We start from the raw sequence: 19,671 nt of genomic DNA, 5'->3' as shown, positions 1-19,671 counted from the left end.
ATCGTTTATGGCACCAGATCAACGTATAATGTCCCTTAACGAATGCTATATTCAACACAATTGAACCATTTCCCAGAGAAATTATTATAGCCAGTCTCAATATGGGATCATGGTGATTTATGTATAGGGGTCGTGCAAGGCTCATAATTTCCGACCTGAAAAACTTCTTCATTAGTTCCTTAGTTAATGAAGAAACTCTCAGCAGTGGACTACTATAGGTGACAAACAGCAAGCAAGATGTTCAGCAATATAGTCAACAAAAGATTTTCTGGCGTTGTCAATAGAGGGTTGGTTAGCAGACCGCCATTCGGCGTCACATCAGTTCGTTTCAACTCAAGCTTTGATGAGCTCGCAAAGGCCATGAAACAACAAACCAACAAGAAGGAAGACAATAACAAGGACAGGAATTCAAATGCTATCAGCGACATAGATAACTTGTTGTCCAGCACTTTTGACTTCCAAAGCAATTCTCATTACTCCAATAAGTCGAATGACTACATACTCGACAACTCGTTAAAGCATCCTCGTGATGTGGCCAAGTCCATCCGGTTACAAGGTCCTATTGCTGGAAGAAGTGTTGACGTGCAATACGGTAACTTCAATCGTGCACTCGGGGGAATTTTCACCGTTGTTAAGAGTAACAAGATTAGATATCTCCAGAAGGTGCAATCAAGATTTATTCCACCTGCGAAGTACAGAAAACAAAAGAAGAGAGAATGGTGGAGACGTAAGTTCGCTCAAGGCTTTAAGGAGTTGATGTCTCAAGTCAGAGATGCGAAGAGAAGAGGGTACTAAATGGTTCGAAGTTTTCAATCATCCCATTCTGTCATACCATAATTATCAGTATATGTATTACTCAAACCCTGGCTCATATCATTATTGGGGTTCGGATACTACACACACATATCGCTATACTTATTCTTGTATATATAAATGTATAAATTAATCATCAGTAGTATGCTTATCTATTTTTCAGTCTAATAGATCCAGTCGTGTAGACCTCGATTATATTATCAGAATAGAACTTTTTCAACCTTTTGACAGATCCATTATAGCTAGACATCCATAGAAAAGCTTTATCTTAGAAGGATTGAAGTATTTTCGCTTGATTTACAGGGATTTGTGAGCCCAAGTTGATAGATAAAAAAACTTTACAATTCCAAGAGTAAAATTCATTGTCGCTTATCATTACAACGTGCCCTGTCATATTAGAGAAGAATTATTTACACCAAGCTATTATATTCCTATTGATAGAAAATTAAACAAATATGTCTTTTTCAAAGGATAAAAGACAAGGATCCATGGAATCATCTAATCGTGGTATCCCAGCAATAACGGGCCAACTTGATTATTCTAATGCTATTCATGTTTTCCCAGATGCACTACAACCATTCAGATCTACGATATTAGCATATGGGGCATCATTTATATCTACGACTGTTGGATTTCCTATGGATACTGTCAAGACTCGGATGCAAACACATAAGCATTTTTTGAGCTACCTTGATTGCGTAAAGAAGACATACCATCATGAAGGTGCTAAAGGTTTTTTCAGAGGTATATGGGCCCCATTGATATCTACTTCAATATCAAAATCGCTCAGTGTTATGATTTTCACCGAAGTTAAACCATACTGTTATAATATGATCTACGGTAAATACGACAATAACCATACTGTGCACCCGCTTCTACGCAATGTTCCAGTTTGTATGATATCTGGTACTTTAGCTGGCGCAGGTATATCAGCATTTGCATGTCCTTTCGAATTCACGAAGATTTATGCCCAGATATTAAAATTAGTTCAAAAAAAGTCCATGAAGGATTTACCGAAACATTTACAAACGAACCATCAAGAAATAACAAATATATCAACTTCACAAACAATACGTCAAATAATAAAACATGAAGGTGTAAGGGGTCTTTATTCTGGTTATAAGTATCACTTAATTCGAGATTCGCTTTCATCTGGTATTTATTATTCGATATATGAATCGATGAAATGGACCATGAATGAGCTTATAAAAACTAATCCGAATGAATCATCTCATATATCGATTCTTTTAGCTGGGGGGTTCTCTGGAATTTTTAGTTGGATTTTAATTTTTCCAATTGACACTACAAAATCACTTATTCAAAGAGACCTGGTAGCAAATATTTTGAGGAAAGAGCAAGGCTTGGAGCCTTTGCCAATAAAGGAAAGAAAATTAGAGGGCTTTCATAGAAAGCTTTATAGAGGTTTAGGTATTTCAGTGACAAGATCTTTCATAGTTAACATGGTTTTTTTCAGTGTCTATGAGTTTGTCATGGCCCATGTTGCATAGATGAAAAATTGTCAATGTTTATGCCTTTCTATTATACACGTTCATTGGTATATATTATACATATATATTATACATTATTAATACAAGACAAAAAAGTCAGTGTCTTTTTGTTGGTCTTCCTCTTTTAACTTCTTCCTCTGCCTCTGTATTTTCATTTTCAAGAGCGGCATCATCATTTAATTTTTCGTTGGGATGTCTAAGTCTACTACTCCTTCTTGGTAAATTGGAGTCTTCTTCTAAGTCCGAAGAAATCTGATAAATACTTCTCTTCAAAGGTGATTTCGAACGAGTCCTCAATGCCGGATGATCAAGCAGTGATTCTACCCATTTGGAACCTGATGATTTTCTTGATGAAGGCAGTGATTGTTTAGAATCTATCTCAATAGGTGAACTATTATCCAACGCTTTCGTATTGGATAGATGTCTTCGCTTATTGATGCGGAGTTTGGGTAATTCTTTATTGGATCTCAATGTCTTATTTGGCGAGGCTAATAAATCTGAGGTCTGATGATCATTTTCTTCAGGGCCATATTTATGACCACTTCTTAAGGACCTTACAGGCTCAATATGAGCCTCAGACATATCTAAGCCTAATACCTTTCTCGGGCGTTTAGATTTTGTACTGGTGCTTCTCTGCTTTGTTGATTTCAGATTTTTAGCTGAATCATTAATTTCTAATTCGGTAAATGGAGGGTTATAATCAGAATTTGTTGCGAAACTACTGTTTTTTGCATGACTTTCATTAATGCTTTGCTCAAGATTTTCGTCTTCAAAAGTCTTTTCTTTAACATTAGTTGGAGCATTAATACTAGGTTCATTTTCATTCACGGCACTGTAGTCCAGTTTATCTTCATCGTCAATCATATGATCATCCGAATTATCTTCTTCTTTCTCATAATCAACTAGGTTATTTAAATTATTTTTCTCGACCTCGCTGGATTTTAAATCTACTGACCTCTTCAAATGACGCATCAACTCATAATACTTCTTTTTATTTTTATCCACAGAGTCATCGGGTTTTATATCAGCATCTTTCTGAATCGGCTTCCGTGCATTTTTATTCAGTGATGAATTAGCAGTATTGTCATCAAGCGGCCTCAATTTTGGAGCTTCAATATGGGTTGGAGATATTGGAGATGATTTGCGGTTTTTTGAAAGCCACTGAAACGGTTTATAAATCAACTTTCTTAGTTTAGACCTGACAAAACTTTCAGATTCACGATTTCGCTTTCTAGATCCTTTGCTGGATCCTTTTTCAAAAATTTCTTCAGCATTTATTGATTCACGATGAGTTCCTGACAATTTAGGTGTTTGGCTTCTTGATGGTGGTTCCAAAACACCTGTTGGTTCAATTATCTCAAATTGTTGTTCAAATGCCGAATTGATTAGTTCGGCACGATCAGTTTCGGTGTCACTTGGTTCAATGATTGTTGAAGGTTCAAGGACTTCCATATCGTCAATTGCCGATGTGCCCGTGATTATTTCTAGTTGTTCAATATAATCAGGTAGCTGGGTTTCTTGTTGTTCTTCAATTGGTTCCATTATATACGATGGATGGAGAATTCCATCCCCCATGACATTGACATAAGTGGTTTGTTCATATTCGAAAATAATATTTTCATCTGCTTCTTGAGGTTCTTCTACAATTTGTTCCGAAGACAAACTTCGCTTATTCTCGTATTCATCTGAAGTATCAAACTCAACATCTTTATTGAGGTCAATATCATTTTTATCTATATTTATTGGAATTTGATCCAATGCGTTCTTTTCTTTTTCAGTATAAGATTCATATTTTGCGTCAATATCTTTATTAACGACCTCGTTATCTGCAATCGTAGTCTCAATATCAATTTTTGATTCATCATGTCCGTTATGTATATCATCAAGTTCTTGAGTAATTGAAGGATATAGCATTTCGCTTATTGACTTTTCACGAAGACTTTCAGTAACTTCTGGTAATAATTTATCCTTCATTTCTTGGATCTCATCAGTTGCTAAACCAAAATTACTCTGTTCAATTACTTCACTCTTTGGTGAATTTAAGAGACCTTGATTATCATCCGCCATTTCATCCGGAGTATCAATTATTGATTCATGTGATTCAACCTGTTCCATATCTGGAGATAAAAGATCGTTAGGTACATTATCATCCTGCTCAATATTCATTTCTATAATTGTTGTATCTGCAACTCCAGACTGTTCGACACCAATTTGCTTTAACTTCGGAACATTGATTCTGTCATTCTCTTCCAATGTCTCATTCATAGTGGTGTCGTCAATTCTGGATTGATCAGCTTCAACTTGTTCTAATGCTGGAATAGGAATAGATTCCTGATTCTCTTCTACTGTCTCATTCATAGTGATATCGTCGATTCTGGATTGATCAGATTCAATTTGTTCTAATGCTGGCGTAGGAATAGATTCCTGATTCTCTTCCACTGTCTCATTCACAGTGGTATCGTTGATTGTAGATTTATCGACTTCAATTTTTTCTAATGCTGGCGTAGAAATAGATTCCTGGTTCTCTTCCACACTATCATTCATAGTAGTATCATCAATTCTAGATTGATCGACTTCAATTTGTTCTAATGCTGGCGTAGAAATAGATTCCTGATTCTCTTCCACTGTCTCATTCACAGTGGTATCATCAATTCTAGATTGATCGACTTCAATTTGTTCTAATGCTGGCGTAGAAATAGATTCCTGATTCTCTTCCACTGTCTCATTCACAGTGGTATCATCAATTCTAGATTGATCGACTTCAATTTGTTCTAATGCTGGCGTAGAAATAGATTCCTGATTCTCTTCCACTGTCTCATTCACAGTGGTATCGTTGATTGTAGATTGATCAGCTTCAATTTGTTCTAATGCTGGCGTAGGAATAGATTCCTGATTCTCTTCCACTGTCTCATTCACAGTGGTATCGTTGATTGTAGATTTATCGACTTCAATTTGTTCTAATGCTGGCGTAGAAATAGATTCCTGGTTCTCTTCCAATGTCTCATTCATAGTGGTGTCGTCAATTCTGGATTGATCAGCTTCAACTTGCTCTAATGCTGGAATAGGAATAGATTCCTGATTCTCTTCCACTGTCTCATTCATAGTGGTATCGTCGATTCTGGATTGATCAGATTCAATTTGTTCTAATGCTGGTGTAGGAATAGATTCCTGATTCTCTTCCACACTCTCATTCATAGTAGTATCATCAATTCTAGATTGATCGATTTCAATTTGTTCTAATGCTGGCGTAGAAATAGATTCCTGATTCTCTTCCACACTATCATTCATAGTAGTATCATCAATTCTAGATTGATCGGCTTCAACTTGTTCTAATGATAGAACATTAATATACTTCTCGTCTTGCTCTGCTTGTTCGAGTATTTTATCGTTGGAATTAGATTGACTTGATTCAGTATGTTCCAAAACGTCGTTCGATATATTTTCATTCATATCAACTTCCATCTCATTCATAGTGGTGTTATAAATTCTAGATTGATCAGAGTCATGCTCTTCTAACGCCGGTACATCAATACATTCCTTTTCTTCATCCATTCTACTCATGATTATATCATTAGTCTGTGATTTATTGTCATCTATTTGATCCAAAAGTGGCCCTCGGATATGGTCTATTTCATCGCCGTCTGTATCATGTTGCCTCACATCATGACTAACATTATATGTTGAATCTTTTACCTCTGGTGTGTCATAATAAATTGGATTCAAATTTGGCCCTTGAAAAACTTCATGTTTACTTTCTTCTATATCATTTACGGGTGTATTATCACTTTGGTCCAAGCCTATTTGTCCCAAAATAGGTCCTGAAACATATTCTGGCTTAAATCCTTTTTGCAGATCATTATCATTATCATCCATAATACTCGTCTCGTCTATAACAGTTTTGCCATCATCGAGTTGTTTTAAGACTGGCAGACTTATAGAGCCCTCTTTGTTGTCTCCATCATTCATTGTTTCAAGAATAGTAGTTTCATCTAATATTGAAAGGTCTTGTAAAAGTGGTTTAGGTATAGGTTTAGGAATAGATCCAAAATCAGCCACCACTTCCTTTCCATATGTTTTATTGCTACTTATATCATTTTGGTCTTCCTCGACAAACTGGTTAGGTATATATGATTCTGGAAGATGCCCATTTTTCAAAATTAATTCATCCTCGAGACACTTTATTGAATTCAACCTAATATGGAATTTCTGCTCGGCCTCTTTCAACTTAAACAAAACCGTTTCAGGGTCTTCTTCTGCTACCGTTTTAAATATTGGCACCTCATTAATGTGCTCCACCTCAATCGAATAATTGTCTTCATTGCTCTCTTCTTCTTTTATTTCATATGCTCCTGAATGTTCATATATTTTGTGTTTATTCAAAGTGAATCCTCTGTCATTATTAGAAGAATCTTCATAATCTTGTTCTTCATCGGCTAATGAGCCTTCAGAAATATTTTCAAAATCATCAACTAATTGTATCGAATCACTGGACACCGAGTCTTCTTTTAAAAATGGTTCATGTGTATGGGCTACTGGGTCTGTTACTTCTTTATTTTCCTCTTCAATTCCAGAGAGATTAGCGGCTTGGTAGTTGACATCCGTAGAATCATAATCAGCTGTGTAACCACTATTTATATTTGTGGAATATTGAGCTATTCCTGATTTATCATCCTGATATAAGCTATCTGAACCACGGGCTGTCATGAATGAATTTTCATCTGACATGTCATTAGATTCTTTGAGAACTGCTTCTGCTAAACTCATTAAATTATCCTTTTCATCTATTACTTTATTTTCATTCAAGAGTTCAACCTGGTTGGAATATACCAGTGAAATAGAGCTGTTATTTTCTAAGTTATTGTTAGGATACACATATTCTTGATGTTCGTTTTCATCTTCATCTTCATCTTCATCCTCATTGTCCTCGTGGTCTACTCCATTACTTAAGTTATCTTGAATTCCATTCTCCAGGTCCTCATAAAAGCTAAAACTAGCTGGGTTGGACCCAGAGTCGAAGTTTTTTTCTTTATTAATTTGAGTATTATTGTTCTCTTCGTCACTATCGAGAATAATTATTTCATCATCGCTATCATCTTGATTGCGTCTTTCTTCGTGTTCCTCTTCATACTCACCTTCATACTCCACTTCATTACCATTTTCATGCTCATCTTCGTCTTCATCCTCATCTCCATTCGTTTCATCGATATCAATACCATCATCATTTCCATTACTATATTCAGAACTATATTCAGACTTTTCATTTTGTTCACTATCATTAATATTCATATAATTATCCAGTAACCTTGGTCTCCCGTTTTTAATATGGTATGTTACACCTTGTGTACGCAAAGCGTTTATATTTAATCCTGGAGTTACTTCCTCATCTTGTTCATTTTCTTCATAATTATTAGAAATATTACCTGAATCAAAAGCCTCTTCTCTCTCTGAGGAGATAATTTCTATTATATCATCATCCAGTTGTCCTTCAGATTCTAACTCAGGGGTTTCGTTTGTTTCTACATCTTCGGAAAAGTCCATCTCATCATCCTCATTATCCGTAGGTAATTTTCCTTCTGCAACTTCATATGAAGCCTCTTGATCTGAATCAACCTCATTTCCTTTTTTCAAAATAGAACTGAGTTTCCTGAAAGAATCATCAAAAGGAACTTGCCTATACTTCTCTCTCATGTCCTCCATATTTGTTTGATTTTTTAATTCTATGGATTCAATGTATTGTCGGCTTAAAGTCCGTTTTATACGACTATCTAAGTCGTCTATCCAAGATAATACATCCTCCTGTCGGTTATCATGCTCTATGCTTGTTATTGTTCTTGAATTCTCAATTACCTTACTTTTGGATGGGGTATGTATTTCAGATTGAGCTGGGGTCTCCAGTTTTTGTTTTTTAATAAGTGGTTTTACCTTAAACGGCGATGGAAATTGATCTATTCCCATATTTGTATTGAAAACCTATCAGCTATATAAAGATATTATAGCTATAATTGTACTTTAGCTTTAGTACTTTGTAATGATAATTATTTCGCAAATATAAAAACCATTGAATCCTGTACACGACTACATTATTATGGTAGAGTCTGGTCTTATAATGTAATCTACGTTGCACAGAAGCACAGGTTGAAAACTGAGGAAGACTCAATTCTGTCACACTAACAAGGCTCTAATTAAAATAATAAAAAACTCTAACATCGAATCTATAGGTCTTGTAAAAAATTATGGTAATTGATGTAATTATATATATTGAATATACAAATGAACGCTCTATGATTTACAAGTAGAATTTAAAACGAGTCTTATGCGAGCTCCAATGCTATTAAATTATCTTAAAAATTGTCAAAAATTTCATAGAGAGTTTTGATTCTATTAAATTTACCAATATTGTTAATTTCTCTAAGTTGGAGATTTTTCAATGTCTTTAATTCAGACTCCAATAACAACTCCTCCTCATTACCTTTGACGTCTTCACGCTCACATTTCTCTAATAATATTTTATTGTCATTCTTAAATTGTTGTATGTTCAGTAATATGTCTGCCATACAGAAAGTTAAAGAATTGTATAAGAAATTATATGCGCTGAATTCCTTGTGCCTGAAGAGATAGAATGTCTTAGAAGCAGCCCTATCAGCACTTCTTGGTACCTCTTGTATCTCAATCATATTGAGATTCATTAATTTAAAAAGTTCATTTCTAACTGTTTTCTCTTTCAATAGAATCGTATTAGCCAAAGTTTTCTCATCAGCTAATTTTAACGACTTAAGACATCTTAGAAGTCTGAAGGAATCTAAACCTAAGGTTGTTTTAATTAACGTATCGTAGTTGCATTGTTTTACATATTTCATTAAATCAGTATACGGCACGGTATATGTGCCTGGGGTGATTTCAATCAAGAAAGGGATTACTCCGGATGACAATAATTTCAAATGATGATTGATGAGGGAAACCGAATGAGGTTCAGAATTATCGGTATTATGCATATCAAAATCGAGGTTATTCTCCAGTACATCAGGGTCGAGATCTATCATTAAATTATTCATTCCATCTTCTGTCTTAATTTTCTTGGGGTTTGTGTCAGGTATGTCATCGTTGACTCTCTTTTTCGGATTGAATGTTGGCTTTAAAAAGTTATGAGTTAGAATTGAATTCCTCAAGTCCAAATCCTTAGGAGCGATCTTCACTAAGTCTTTCACATTAAATACTATTTTCTTATCATCAACCAATTGGTTTTCAATAGAGTTCACAAATGCCTGTTCTTCTACTGGATCGTTTATCAATCCAGATATTTTCAAAAAGCTATGTCTTAAGTCCGGAGAATGCTGCTCAATTAGTTGTAGAGCACACTCGTATACTTTGGAAGTCAATATACCAATTCTAGCCTTGGCTAAGTTAGTTAATTGTTCTGTTCTGCGGTGTTTTTCGAACCTTGACAAATTGAACGCAATAACCAAGCTGGGAGCCAATTTTTTAATACCGTTTTCAATTTGAAACAATTCTTTGGCACTGTTACCCGATTCTAACAAATTAGTAAACTTGAGCTTTGTTTTGTCTTTTGCTTCATTAACTCTCTTGATTTCACTTATAGTTGTCGATCTTGGTGTGTTTTTCAAAGTCTCCTGATATAGCTGATTCCACAAATCATCTATAGGTTGAAAATTTGACATCTGCACTCTGCTTAACCAACCATCGCTAAATAACTTTAAGAGCAAGTTTTCTTTGTTGAAGACAACTTCTGGGTCTTCGATATTTTGTAAATAATCTTCAATCTTCATATGCCCTACTTCTATAATATTTTGTATAATTCCTGCTGATTCATCTCCGTATGTGAGTTTAATATGGTTAATGATGTCCCCACTGTGCAAGAATATCAACAATCCATTTTCATTAAAACTGTAGAAAACTTGCTTTGAAGATTCTTCTTTCCAGTACGAAATGCAACTTAGTTGAATTAATGAGACTAATGTGGATTTGACTAGTTTGAGAGGAACCTCTGATTTATTACTAAGATCTTTAGCGGTTAATCTACCATACGATATTAAGGTGGATACGATTATAGCAGCAACTTCACCTAAATGTGTTTTCGCCAATGTAGTATATAAATTCGATTTGGCAGACTGTGTCTTTGCCGAATCAGGAACGACAGCGTTCATCGTAGATTGTAATTAGCCGTCTTACTTAGTACCACTCCTTGCAAATCACTAGGAAAGGTCTTGATGTCTGCTTGAAAAAAAAAATGTACCAATTTTTTATGTGCAGACTCACCTTAAGTATGAATAAATTTCAACTCAGAATATGAGAAGGAATAACGAAGCAATAGGTTTACTAAATACTATGTCTACGTTGAAAAGATGCTTGAAAGAAGCAAAAAGTTCAATTGAACAGAACGACCCTGAAGGTGCGCTAGAAGCTGTAGAAGAAGCACTCGAATTTGATTCTGAAAATTATTTTGCCTACATATTTCAAGGTAAATCATACCAACTTTTAAATGACAACGATAAAGCTATCAAATCGTTCGATAAGGCAACTAGCTTAGAACCAGAGAACTTACTTGGCTGGAAGGGGTATTTTCAAGTAGCTAAAGCACAAACAGATTATGACCTTTTTTTCCAGGTTTTAACAAATATAATTGAACAACAAATTAACCAAGGAATTGGTATAGGAGAGACTTTAAAAGACACCAGAAATTACTTAGAACATAATAAATATAAAAGCAATCCAGAATTGTATGAAAAGTATTTAAGAAATATTATGCCTGGAACGGAATTGGGGAATTTGGTGGGATCAGAATTAGGAAAGCCTGAAGATAATTTGAAGGCTTTGATTGATATTTTGAAAAGGAAGGAAAAAGACACTATCAGTCGTACTTTATCCAAAGAGAAGATGAGGTTTCCTCGTATTTTAACGATAGATCAAAAAAACTACTTGAACAAAGTTACTTGGTCGATCCATGAAAAATCCGGTTTGTCATCGATATACGAAATGTTTTTGAATATAAGTAATAATGATGAGTTGAGAAAACTAATCCAAGAGGAATATTTAAAATATAAGTATGACCTCCTTAAAGTTGCACCCGAAAAAAGTGGCCTTTTGGAAGAGATTAAGGACTTAATGGAAGGAATGATTCTAGTTAGAACAACATCTCTATTTTGTTGGACTTTATATTTGGATTGGGTTGATGTACAAGATTTAGATCAATTGGAGAAAGATAAAATTATATTTTTCTTGAAGAATTTCCATAATGAAGGATTAGGAATGATGTTATATTCATTTTTGATGAGTGATATCTCCCCATTCGATAAGACGGAAATAGTAAAAGAATTAGCCGTCATCACTAAAAATAAAAAAATAAATGATAGCATGAATAATGATAAACTAGAAGGTATTGATGATGAAAATGATGCAAAGTTATTAGAAAAAGTGCAAGAATCCGAAGATAATGATGTTTTTGAAAATACGCTATCACCAGATCAAGTGTTGAAATTAATGTTAGAGGGCTATCAGAGATGTACTAATTCAGTGTTAGCTAATCGTATAATATGCCGTTACTATATCTATTTACGTGAATATGACCAAGGGTCTGAAAAATGCCGTCAAGCTATTAAATTATTGGCTGACTTACAAAGAAGCTTAGGAGTTAACCTTGCGAATTCACGGGAAGATTTACTTTGTTCATTAGCAATCATTTATACATATTATGAAGCTCCAAAGAATTACTCAAGGGCGTTACAATTGTATGAACGTATATTGGAGAGCAATGACGCTAATGTGAATGCAATTATTGGAAAAGGTTTGATTTTGATTGAAAAGAATGAACCGATAAGGGCCAAAGAACTTTTAGAGGATGTTCTCAAGCATCATCCTTCTAATAACCTGGCGCTTATGGAGTTTGGTTGGTGTGAAATTAATTTAGGGAACTATTTGGATGGGAGAAACGCTTTAATAACTGCCTTAAACAAAATACAAGGCATGGACTTGAATAGTCGCAAAACTCGAGCACATGTTCATTGGAGAATTGCAAAAAGTTATCTCTTGGAAAATAAAGATAGCAACAATATAGATGAAGCTTACAATCACTTAATTAAGTCATTAAAGGATTCCCAAAATCATGCACCATCTTATACCCTACTCGGTGTACTTTATAAAGAATATTTCAATGATTTTCCTCGAGCTCAAAAATGTTTTTACAAATCATTTGAATTGGACGTGGCTGAAATTGAAGCTACGAAGTATTTGGTCGAAGATCTTGCGGCAAAGAATGATTGGGATATCGCAGAAATTCTCTGTAAGAGAATTGTTCAATCAGAAACGTCTCGTAGAACATTATTGAGTAAAACATACCAAGATGAGGATAGGTCTTGGCCGTATAGAGTCTTGGGATGCTCTGCGTTGAACAAACAAGATGACGCGAAAGCGGTTGAATGGTTTCAAACCGCACTCCGTATGGCAGCCATGGATACCCAGTGTTGGCTTGGACTAGGTGAAGCGTATTATAATTGTGGTAGGTTAGATGCAGCCAGTAAGGTTTTCCGCCATACTTTGGATATCGGAGAAGGTTCATGGATCGTGAAGTATATGTTAGGTCTTATAACCTGTGAAATGGGAGAGTTTGATGAAGGTCTTTTGTATTTAGATCAAGCTTTGGGTGAAAAGCCTGAAGAGGAATGTATTTTGAATGCTATTTATGAATCTATGATTGAAAATGCAAATAAGTTAATCGCAGGTGGATTTTTTGGTAGAGCTATGGAGTCTATTTCTAAAGCAATTGATTATATTTTGAAAGGTTCGGAAGTGAATAAATCATCACAGAACATGTGGAAATCCTTGGGACAATGTTTGCGAGTATTTTTGATTATACAGGGCCGCGTAGATATATTACCTTTAAATCATTTGATTGAAGTGTTTAAGGCAACCGATTTATCTTCAAGCACTAATCAATTATTACAGGAATTGGTATCGATTGATGGCGGAGTAAATCTTGCAAAAGCTACTAGCTTGTATGAATCTGAAGAATATACGGAAAGTGTTTCAATTTTCATTATACTAGCTGCAAAAGCTGCCATTTCAGTTTTACCTAACAAAGTTGGAAAGTTGCTTATATCCGTAGTTTATTATAATTTGGGTTTAGCATATTTGGAGTGCTTTAATGTCATTGATAAAAGCAGTTATCGGGAATCCGCAATTAAATGCTTTAAGAAAGCTATTCAATTGGAATCCAATAATGCCTTATTTTGGATCGGCTTGGGTAATTCCTATGTTTCCTCTAATCCGCAAGTTTCACAACATTGCTTCATCAAAGCTACTTCGTTGGAAAGTAGAGATGGTGATATCTGGACTAATTTAGCTTCTTTGTACTTGAGATATGGAGACTCAGAACTTGCCCAACAGGCGTTTGCAAGAGCACAATCTGTGGCACCACAAAATCCTCAACCATGGTTAGGAAATGCTTTGACTGCCCAAGCAAATGGAGAAGACGCAAAAGCATCAAACTTATTCACACATGCGTATGTCTTATCAAACGGGAGATCTCCGTTAGCTCAGTTACTATATGGTTTAGCTATCATAGATAAACGAATTGGTATGTCAGGAAGTGATCCAAGAGACATCGAAACTGCTCAAGAGTTTAGTATTGCTAATTTTGCTATGATGAACTACTTAAAATTTTCTCCCGAGGATGAGACAGGATTAAAAGTTGCCTTGATAATAGCCGAGCGTTGTAAGAATTATGATGCTGGCGTTACAATTGGTGAAAAATTATGCTCTGTCTTAGAAGCGAAATATGAGAAGAGTGAAAGCCAGGTTGCATTAAGTGATTATACAAAGGCTAAAACCCAGCTTTCGAGAGTATACTTGGGATTATCGGAATATGAGAAGGCATTAGAAAATGCACAAGTGGTATTGGATATTTTGGAAGACGGCGACGAAGTCACCCAAGAGCACAAAACATCAATACTCTCGTCAAGAGTCAGTATCGGCTTGTCATTCTTCTTGAACGACCAATTTGATGAGGCTCTAGAACAATTACAGTTAATCTTAGCCGACCATAATGATTCCGCTAGGCTCATCACATTGACCGCCCAAATATTAAATGCATTTGGTACTGGAGAGACAAAACAAGCTGCTTTGGACCAATTGTTTTCATATATTGAACAACTGGGCTCCTCGTTAATTGTAATATTAACCCTTGGTGCAATCTCTATAGTCGACAATTTGAACGAATACTTCTCTGCCATCAAGGACGAATTAAGAAACCTTCCATTAGATGAATTGACGAAGGATTCCTTTAGAATCGTCCCTACATTATTAACTGAAATAAATTCTAGGCTTGATGCTACAAATGAGGACCAAATATGGCAACGGAACGCAATGTTATTTCCGCTGGATTACAGTGTTTGGAAGCGCATGAATAACCAAATGGCCTTAGCTATTGCTTCTTTGAGAGAAACTAAGATAAATGCTGTAGATTTATCTAAGTCATATATCAAAATTGGTGAATTACGCCATATCCAGAGAGGTTTAATCATTCACCCTGGTAACGATATAGGTAGAAAAGCTTTGAACGGTTGCTTCACGTAAGTTAATTTTGTAGCATAATTTTGCATCACGAGAAAAGAACAACCCGATAAGGTCTATTTACCATAGTTAACACTTTTACAGGGGCTTCAATTTAAATTATAGGTCTTCTATACATCTATATAATATACTTTGTGTATAATATAACAAACTAATCAAATCGATTGATCGGGCAAATAATAAGTTTATAATTGATTTATTTGGGACTCTTTCGAATATTTGAATGAGAGCATCGAATTACACCGCATGTCTTACTGCTCCTTAAACGTTTAATTACTTACATAACACAATCAATACTAAAGGCTAGTATAAATACTATATTGTAATTGGAAATTGATATCTGATCCACATAAACTCTAAGGAGTTAATTTTGTTAAAGACAGAATGGTTTCACCCGGGCAGAATGACTTATCTTCTGATAAGAGTCAGATCGATCCTTTTGTTAAAAAGCAGAATGCCAAGTTAACACAGGTAATTCAGAACTTTTTCAGTAAGTCTGTTCAGATAGTTCTACAATCAAGGATCCAGTCAGAAAGTCATAATAAAGAGGAACAGCTCAAGGTAGGAGGTGATGTTGGAGGTCATAATGTAAGCTCAAAAATCAACAAATGGTTTAATTTGCATATGTATAATGATAACTTACCCAAAGAAGAGCTTAAGTTATGGAAGAATATAAATGACGTGTCCCAGATGCCTCCGATGATTATCGAGGTATACTTGGATTTAAGACAATTGACGGCGATACAAACTGTGATATTACGGGATGATAATGGTAACCCATGGACAGTGGCGAAGGGAGGTTCAAAAAAGCATGAAGTTGTACTAGAGAGATGGCTTATTGAGTTTGATGCGAATACTGTTTCTGGAACTATAGTAGATGAATTGCCATTGATATACAAACAGGCAATCATTTTGTTTCGAAGTCTATATGGGTACACAAGGCTTATGCCGACTTTCAAATTGAAAAAGAACTTAAATAAGTCGAATCTAAATATAGGGTGTAAGATTCTTGATGGTAAACAACCTATTAGCTCAAAAGGTAGGATCGGTCTTTCGAAATCAATTATCCCACATCAAATGTTAACTACTGAATCACATATGAGCCATAAACATTTCTTGCCTATACAGACCACTTTAGGTACGCTTAAGATTTCAATCGCTTATAGGAACCATCATGAATTTTCTATTCATGATAATGAAGAATTATTATCCACTCACTTCGTTAATATTGATGATAATGACAAAGATTCTGAAATCACTCCAGTTGAAATTGAGTTTAAGGAAGAATTAAAAATTGACAGAGATTCGACTACCAATGAAAAAGTGAATGAACCTGAAGATGATGAGCTGCATCATGCAGACGTTGAAAGTAGCCAAGAACATTTACAATCGGAAGAGCCAGATGAATCGTTCGAACAAGATGCTAAACATATAAGTGGCTCGCGTAAGAAATTCTCTATATCAAATAATGCTTCTATGTCACTTTCACCATGTTCATCAGGTCCCCAAACAGTGACGGAAGATTCTCCATCGCATAATAAGCCATCGGCAAATACAACACCGATTGTATCACAGCGTCCAACTATAAATCCATTCAAGGTTGGGTCTATCAGTACATCTCCACCAGCAACGACGAATTTTGGAGGATCTTCCTTAGAGAGAAAGGTGTCAATTACGAGCAACAAGTCTGCGTCTAATGCTTCATTGGCAGCTATGTTGAGAAATCCTAGGAGTAGCACTTCCTCAACCAACACTACTGCAAATATCCCTATTGCGAATAATAATTCTAATAATCAATACAATTCAACATTCCCTCGTTCGGTTTCCTCATCTCATGGGTCTAATTTGGCCCATGATAATGATAACTTACTTGGGTTTTCTAATCCAGACAATACTTCCAACACTCCAAGATTCTCATCATCCTTTGGATCCCGAGCTAGCAGGAGATTTTCAAATACAAGTGGTCGTCAAAGCAGTTTGCCATCTGGTAACATGAATGACACGTCGCTTTTAGCTACAAGTGCAGGACTGGCTTCATCGGATGCCCCAATGAGTGGACTCTACATAGATGATGACATAGGTGATTTCGTCCGGATGATCGACAGCAAATCTGACCTCAGGTTTTCAGGCTACAATTCAAATAATGATTCTAAGATTTCGTATAACCAGGGTTCAAACAGTCAGATAGATGCTTTGAATAAATTCCAAATGCTAAAGAACCAGCATCAGCAATTAAGTGACAGTGTGAGTGCCAGTCTAATCTTACACCATAACCAACTTAGCGGAAGCAGGCCATCAAGTAGGAAATCGTCGCATTCTATACACTCTCCTCCCCCTTCGTTACCTTCAGGTTCCTACGATAATTCACACTTGCCCTCAATTAATTCCAAATTGAGAGAAAATAGTAGCACCAGTGGAAATGATGATAATCTTGCTAGAGATTCTGGTACTCCATCTTCGCGAAAGAATAGCTTTGATTATTCGACTAACAGCAACACTACATTCTTGAAATCCCCAATTACGAATAAGTTAGTATCATCCCCGGTAACCTCGACTACACCCATTCATTCGTGTTTACATAAGACAAATAACGAATCGGGTGTAATTTCCGGTTTGGCTACTACCCCTTCCATCTATAATGATCGCCGTCAAATTCATTACGAAAGTGTGTTCGATGATGATGATGATGACTATGCAAACAATACAGCGGATAATCGTGATCAAGACGATAGTCTAAAATTGTACCTTACCAACAAGCTTGCTAATGCGCCTAAATCTAACACCAATTCAAGAAGTCTTAAATCTTCTACCAACCCCCCAAATATTGGTGAAGATGATGATGATGATGATGATGATTTATTATTTACCATGAGTGACATGAATCTTGCTAAACACTGAGGTTCGTAGCCCCTTATATATGTATATATATCCTTCATTTAATGATATAATCTGTACTATTGAAGCCTTGCTAGATGTTTTATTCGTCATTCGAAGTTCCTATATATAAGTATTGAAAATCTGTAAGTGTGGTTTTCGCGATGTTACCCCAGCAAAAAGTCTTCTTCCGGAGATTGTTTTCAAGGACATATTATAGAACTTTGGAACATTAAAGATATATATGAACAAATAATGTATTCGCTCGTTCATGGAAGGCTTAATTACAGTCGACTCAAATCATTGTCATATATCCCTCGTAATCTTTTTCATTATTCAAATACGTTGAGCTTACAGTCTCCATTAGAAGCGTACGATTCCAAGGTGGAAGAAGGAAGGTTGAATGATGACCCATATCAAAGAAAGATCATTACTAGTTTATCCAAATTGCATGACAGGTTAGCAGATTATACGCCACCAAAAGTAGAGACACCCACTATACGTGATTTGAAACCGAAAATTGGTTTACGAAAAATAATCGGAACGTTTTTTAGTAATTCAAGTAATAATAAATCGTCAGGTTTACCACCTGAACATGAGATGAAAGGTATATATCTTTATGGAGATGTTGGATGTGGGAAAACTATGTTGATGGATTTATTTTACGTTACGATTCCCGAACATTTAAGCAAAAGAAGACTCCATTTTCATCAATTCATGCAACATTTGCACAAGAGATCGCATCTGCTTAAGTTAGAGCACAATCACGAAGAATTAGACGTTATACCGTTATTAGCCGCGGAAATTGCCCAGGAATCAACAATTCTTTGTTTTGATGAATTTCAAGTCACAGATGTTGCAGATGCAATGTTGTTGAGAAGATTAATGATGTTATTGTTAAGTCCGGATTATGGTGTCATATTATTTGCTACCTCTAATAGAGCTCCAGATGATTTATATATGAATGGGATCCAAAGAGTGTCATTTATACCTTGTATTCAGCAAATCAAGAGACAAACTAGAGTTATTTACTTGAATTCGCCTACAGATTACAGAAAGCTCCCTAGACCAGTTTCTTCTGTATATTGTTTCCCAAAGCCAGGTGTGAAATATATGTCTAAAGTCCATCAAGCTAACTGCAAAAAGCACATTGAGCAGTGGTACGAATACTTCAATAATGAAAATGACAATAAGGAGGTACACACAGATTTCTCCTTACTGGTTTGGGGCAGAAAGTTAAACGTTCCTAAAAGTTCTTTTCCTTATGTTGCTCAATATACATTTGAAGAATTGTGTGGAAGTCCAATGGCCGCAGGTGATTATTTGACCATGGCTAATGCATTCCAGTCTTTTATAATATCTGATATTCCTTACTTAAGTATAGATGTCAGAGATAAAGTTAGACGATTCATTATATTTTTGGATGCGGTGTATGATGTTCACGGAAGATTGGCTGTAACTTGTGCTGCACCATTTAAGGATTTATTTGTAGAGCCTGAAAATTTGATGAAGGACAACTTCCTGTTGTATAAGAAGCAACAAGATATGGGCAAAGAAGAGACCTTCCAGGACGATGAGTTGGTTGTCAAGCATGGTTTTGATAAGAGCATAGCAAAGAAGGCCTCGATGTTTGCAAATGATGAAGAAAAATTTGCTTTTGCCAGAGCATTATCAAGACTTTCGCAAATGAGTACCACTGATTGGGTAGATAATGTTAGAAGTCTTTGATTTTAGATTAGCTGCATATTCGATTTTAAATTATTTCCCATCTTATTCTACATTACTCTTTTAACATAATACAAGACTATTTATACTCTATAATCCTACGGAGTAAGTGTCATAGCGTTCGTGATACTTTTCTAACCTACCTTGAAGCTACCAGTCTTCAGTACGC

At 35.5% G+C, this 19,671-nt stretch overlaps 7 protein-coding genes across 7 annotated transcripts; 5 read left to right on the top strand and 2 right to left on the bottom strand. All coding sequences in view use genetic code 12, as the record gives it.

The window, feature by feature from the left end:
* Positions 1 to 237: 237 nt before the first annotated feature.
* On the top strand, positions 238 to 795 carry DEHA2E09130g (DEHA2E09130p; the record flags this gene model as incomplete). Its single annotated transcript, XM_459705.1, has 1 exon — positions 238 to 795. One exon carries the CDS (start codon positions 238 to 240, stop codon positions 793 to 795), a length of 558 nt encoding a protein of 185 aa, XP_459705.1.
* Positions 796 to 1,301: 506 nt separating this feature from the next.
* Positions 1,302 to 2,321, top strand: DEHA2E09108g (DEHA2E09108p; the record flags this gene model as incomplete). The annotated part of the gene is made up of 1 exon (XM_459704.2): positions 1,302 to 2,321. One exon carries the CDS (start codon positions 1,302 to 1,304, stop codon positions 2,319 to 2,321), a length of 1,020 nt encoding a protein of 339 aa, XP_459704.2.
* A 96-nt stretch (positions 2,322 to 2,417) lies between these two features.
* On the bottom strand, positions 2,418 to 8,276 carry DEHA2E09086g (DEHA2E09086p; the record flags this gene model as incomplete). The annotated part of the gene is made up of 1 exon (XM_002770403.1): positions 2,418 to 8,276. The coding sequence occupies one exon, from the start codon at positions 8,274 to 8,276 to the stop codon at positions 2,418 to 2,420; it is 5,859 nt and encodes a 1,952-aa protein (XP_002770449.1).
* A 386-nt stretch (positions 8,277 to 8,662) lies between these two features.
* DEHA2E09064g (DEHA2E09064p) lies at positions 8,663 to 10,483 on the bottom strand (the record flags this gene model as incomplete). Its single annotated transcript, XM_459702.1, has 1 exon — positions 8,663 to 10,483. One exon carries the CDS (start codon positions 10,481 to 10,483, stop codon positions 8,663 to 8,665), a length of 1,821 nt encoding a protein of 606 aa, XP_459702.2.
* Positions 10,484 to 10,625: 142 nt separating this feature from the next.
* Positions 10,626 to 14,906, top strand: DEHA2E09042g (DEHA2E09042p; the record flags this gene model as incomplete). Its single annotated transcript, XM_459701.2, has 1 exon — positions 10,626 to 14,906. The coding sequence occupies one exon, from the start codon at positions 10,626 to 10,628 to the stop codon at positions 14,904 to 14,906; it is 4,281 nt and encodes a 1,426-aa protein (XP_459701.2).
* Positions 14,907 to 15,287: 381 nt separating this feature from the next.
* On the top strand, positions 15,288 to 17,801 carry DEHA2E09020g (DEHA2E09020p; the record flags this gene model as incomplete). The annotated part of the gene is made up of 1 exon (XM_002770402.1): positions 15,288 to 17,801. One exon carries the CDS (start codon positions 15,288 to 15,290, stop codon positions 17,799 to 17,801), a length of 2,514 nt encoding a protein of 837 aa, XP_002770448.1.
* A 231-nt stretch (positions 17,802 to 18,032) lies between these two features.
* On the top strand, positions 18,033 to 19,505 carry DEHA2E08998g (DEHA2E08998p; the record flags this gene model as incomplete). The annotated part of the gene is made up of 1 exon (XM_459699.1): positions 18,033 to 19,505. One exon carries the CDS (start codon positions 18,033 to 18,035, stop codon positions 19,503 to 19,505), a length of 1,473 nt encoding a protein of 490 aa, XP_459699.2.
* Between the last annotated feature and the right edge of the window lie 166 nt (positions 19,506 to 19,671).

The sequence above is a fragment of the Debaryomyces hansenii genome (genome assembly GCF_000006445.2).
Source record: "Debaryomyces hansenii CBS767 chromosome E complete sequence".
In the NCBI taxonomy this organism is placed as follows: Eukaryota; Fungi; Ascomycota; class Pichiomycetes; order Serinales; family Debaryomycetaceae; genus Debaryomyces; species Debaryomyces hansenii.
This window is presented reverse-complemented; position numbering and strand designations above follow the sequence as displayed.